Source organism: Drosophila miranda (genome assembly GCF_003369915.1).
Source record: "Drosophila miranda strain MSH22 chromosome Y unlocalized genomic scaffold, D.miranda_PacBio2.1 Contig_Y4_pilon, whole genome shotgun sequence".
Lineage (NCBI taxonomy): Eukaryota > Metazoa > Arthropoda > Insecta > Diptera > Drosophilidae > Drosophila > Drosophila miranda.
This window is the reverse complement of record NW_022881636.1, coordinates 909,481-913,000: the sequence shown is the minus strand read 5'-3', so window position 1 is coordinate 913,000 and position 3,520 is coordinate 909,481. Positions and strand designations below refer to the sequence as shown.

General features: G+C 49.8%; 1 protein-coding gene across 3 annotated transcripts; it reads left to right on the top strand.

Annotated features, from left to right (window-relative positions):
• Nucleotides 1-228: 228 nt before the first annotated feature.
• LOC117194936 lies at nucleotides 229-2,896 on the top strand. Of its 3 annotated transcripts, none has more exons than XM_033399398.1 (7): nucleotides 229-335; nucleotides 1,291-1,668; nucleotides 1,722-1,891; nucleotides 1,972-2,148; nucleotides 2,217-2,363; nucleotides 2,435-2,698; nucleotides 2,794-2,896. In XM_033399398.1, the coding sequence occupies exons 2-7, from the start codon at nucleotides 1,312-1,314 to the stop codon at nucleotides 2,894-2,896; spliced, it is 1,218 nt and encodes a 405-aa protein (XP_033255289.1). In that variant the 5' UTR covers nucleotides 229-335; nucleotides 1,291-1,311. The 3 variants fall into 3 exon arrangements, with proteins under 3 accessions (XP_033255289.1, XP_033255288.1, XP_033255287.1); XM_033399397.1 differs by lacking the exon at nucleotides 229-335 and adding an exon at nucleotides 455-731 and having other exon boundaries at nucleotides 1,734-1,891; XM_033399396.1 differs by lacking the exon at nucleotides 229-335 and adding an exon at nucleotides 455-731.
• The last annotated feature ends 624 nt before the right edge of the window (nucleotides 2,897-3,520 follow it).

Below are 3,520 nucleotides of genomic sequence, written 5' to 3'. Positions count from 1 at the left end.
CTCAAGACTCAAGCCACGGAGTACCATTAATAATACGAAAATGTACAGTAATTAGTATCTGATCTACATCCATACAACATTGAAATGCAGCCCTGAATATCGCTCCGATTATAATCGGGAGACAGCTCTGCTTTTCACTTTGAATTCCGGTTTGAGCAGGCGACGACTTTCAGTGTGAAAATCCGAACAGTCATCCTTTCGAAAATTGTGCCAGCGAGCGGAGCTCATGTAAAGTGGAAAACTAATATATAAAAATTAAAATTCCTCTCAGAGTCGTAGTGAGAAATGTCGAACAAAATATTCTAAAACTGTATTTAGCACGCGCGTGTTCTCAAGTAAGTTGACACATATTTAAAGTGAAAAATTTCGCATTTGCCGCACACACGAACACACGCACGCACACACAAGCGCCGGTTTTGTGAACTCACTTGACGAAAAGAAAGCGAGAAGAAAAAAGTTGCCAAATCAAAATGATCACCGAGCCGAAGTCCGTTGAGCCCAAGGTCAGCACCAAGGAGGCGCAGTGCCAGTCATCGGACTGCGACACTTCCCAGCAGGAGACGGTCTCGCAAGTAAGCAGCCCGAAGGGCGCCCGTGTGGGGATCTTCAATGCCGAGGACTTCTTGTCGCGTGCTCAGACGAACGACAAAATCAACAACATCTTGCGCTCGCCCACCAAGCCGCCCAACGGGGTGCGCCAGCGCTCCGTCTACACCAACAACCCATCGCCGGTAAGTGAAATTCCAAGCAATAACGTGAAAGTTTCTTAAATTTTCAGACATTTTGTTTTACAAAACTGCCGCATCATCGCGCAAGCAGGGTATCAACAGCGAGTTAACAGCCGCCGCAGTCTTAACAGCTCGGCAACAGCAGCATTGCCACATCACCTCATTGCCCTCTCCTGTTATTTCAGACCTTCTTATTTTCCGTCTCGCTCTTTTCCACCATTGCTCTCTTACTTTCCGACTTTAATATTCGAATTTTCCTTCTCTATTCCCCCCTCTTCTCTTCTCTTCTAATACTATTCAAGATAGTTTGGTTAATTTCTATAAAAATCAAATTCAAATTGGGAAAAACGCACACACGTATGTAAATACATATATGTATGTATGTATGTATATGCATGCGTTAACAGAATGTTAGCAACAGTTGCAAAGTCATTCGATTCATGTCGTTTTCTCTCCTGCCGGTATTCAATTATTATCTGGCACTTTCACTTCCTCACCTCTTCATTTCCTTCCGGATCTAACTTCCGCTACTACCTCTCGCCTTCTCATCCCCCTCCCTTAGCAAGCAAGCTTGCGTGTCGGCATGACTGGGGGGCAGCTGTCCCAACGCATGAGCAACATCTCGCTGTCCTCCGGCACGGACTCCGTGGGCCACATGGATCGCGGCAGCAGCTCCAGTCTCGCTAGCAGCGCCACCGTTGGCACCAACACCATCACCAGCGGCATTTCCAAGGAGTGCACCAATTACCCCGTCGGCAGTCAGTCGGCCCGTCCATACATCCAACTGCCGGGCATACACATTTCCAACCCACCCCAGTACGGGCCAGGGAATATGCAGGAAATAGACGCTGGCAAAATGGCGCACAACGGCAAGGCACTCACAGGGCGCTACAATGCCACGCCCACCTATGGCTTCGACAACGAGCAGAACTACTGCCTGGTAAGGGGCTCCTGCATATCTGTAAATCTAGCCGATTCTATGCTCAATCTCAGAATTCCCAACAGTTGCCGTCCCCAATGCCCCCTCCACCATACGCCTTGGCACGCGTGAGCAGCTCACGCAACTTCGAGCTCGAGAACCAGACACCGCCGGCATGTCCCGGCTCTGGACCCATTGACATGACGAACGGCACCATCCAGTTGCGCCTCCGCGATGGCGTGCGGTGAGTGTGGACGCCCCCAGCCCCTTGGCTCTTCTTTAAGACCGACCCCTAATGTTAATACCTTTCTTTGCATGGGGCAGCATTGACATGACTCTGGACAAGGCGGTGCGCGTGCTCAATCAGCGCAGCATGGTGGCAGTTGCTCTATCACGCAACTGCAGCAACTCGGCTTTGATCCACCCCAATGGACGCATCTTGCAGAGCGGCGCTAAAGTCGAATTAGTCACCTACGACGGCATGAAGGGAAATAACTTTGTGTGAGTGGGAATGGCCCTTACCCCAACGTGGCATCTTTTGAATCCTTTGAATTATCTTCCCATTACAGTCGCTATGCCAAGATGTGGTACAAGGGTGTGAGCTTCACCAGCGAGGCGTGCGCTCTCATCTACCTGGTGGACACAGCCGGGACGCGCACCACAACCGACACTTTCACCGATCTGACCAAGGACTACACCCTGGCAGTGTTCTATAAGTGAGTCCCCCCGGCCAATTGCATCGCTTCTTATTTGGCTAATTTCGATTTAATTCCCGAACTTCTCGCAGCGACTCGCGCCATGGTCCCTCTTATATGGCTGAAGCCCATGACGTGATTGCCAATTCAGCTTACACCTGTTCCGAGGATGGCACTGAGATCTATGACATAAACGGATTTCGCATCACCCAGGCAGCCGATGGCCTGGTGAAGGTCACTCGTGTGGACAACAAGTGCTTGATTCGCACCAGTCCCGGCAATGGATCGACCACTTTGACCACACCTGGCATCTATTGCACTGCCTCTCTGGGCAAGACCTCGCATCTGTTTGTTCGGTGAGTGTCAAACCGATGCTCTCAACCTCCCCCTCCCCCTCCCCCTCGCCCATCATCCTGCTCTGCTAACTTCCGTTCTGTTCTGTCCTTTGTAGTCGCAATGAGAAGCGCATGCACTTCGATGGATCCTGTTTCATTGTACGCAACGCCGGACACTCCGCCGTCTTCAATGAGAACAACCTGCTCATTGTCTACTGAGCGGCGTTCGTAGTCCGGAGATAGAAACGGCGCAGTGGTAGCCCATCCCACACGCACACACTCACACATGTCAACACATTTCACCTGGAACACATACATAGACACCTACAGCAGCACACTTGAGGGACCTTGACGTGGAGAGAGGGATTCAGTTAGGATCCCGGAATTTAGGAATATCAAAATCAATTTGGGAAATAAGTTAGAAAGCAAATATGTTCGTACACAAACCAGCACCACACCATACCACACACACACACCTCACCGAAGGAACTCAGCCCAGTCCTATCTGTGTTCCGATTGCTCGACATGGGCGCAACACAACCACACCACCAACCTCCAGAGAATACTAGTTGTCTTTCGTTTACCATTGCCTACATATATATCATGCCGTATATATGCGTGTATTACTAGTTGTTATTGCAAATCGGGAGCGCTTTCCTGCTTCCCGAAATCAGTTGGCCAAATCAGACCGATCTCAAGCTGAAGCGGAACCAATCAGAGCCGAATCGCTTCGAACAGGGCCGTGCCATCGTTTGGTGTTCAAAAAAAGAAACATCGTTTTTCTACTCGTTTCCATTTCGGCTTTTTCAGTTCTTCTAAATTGTTTCTTTTACGCAGTTCAGC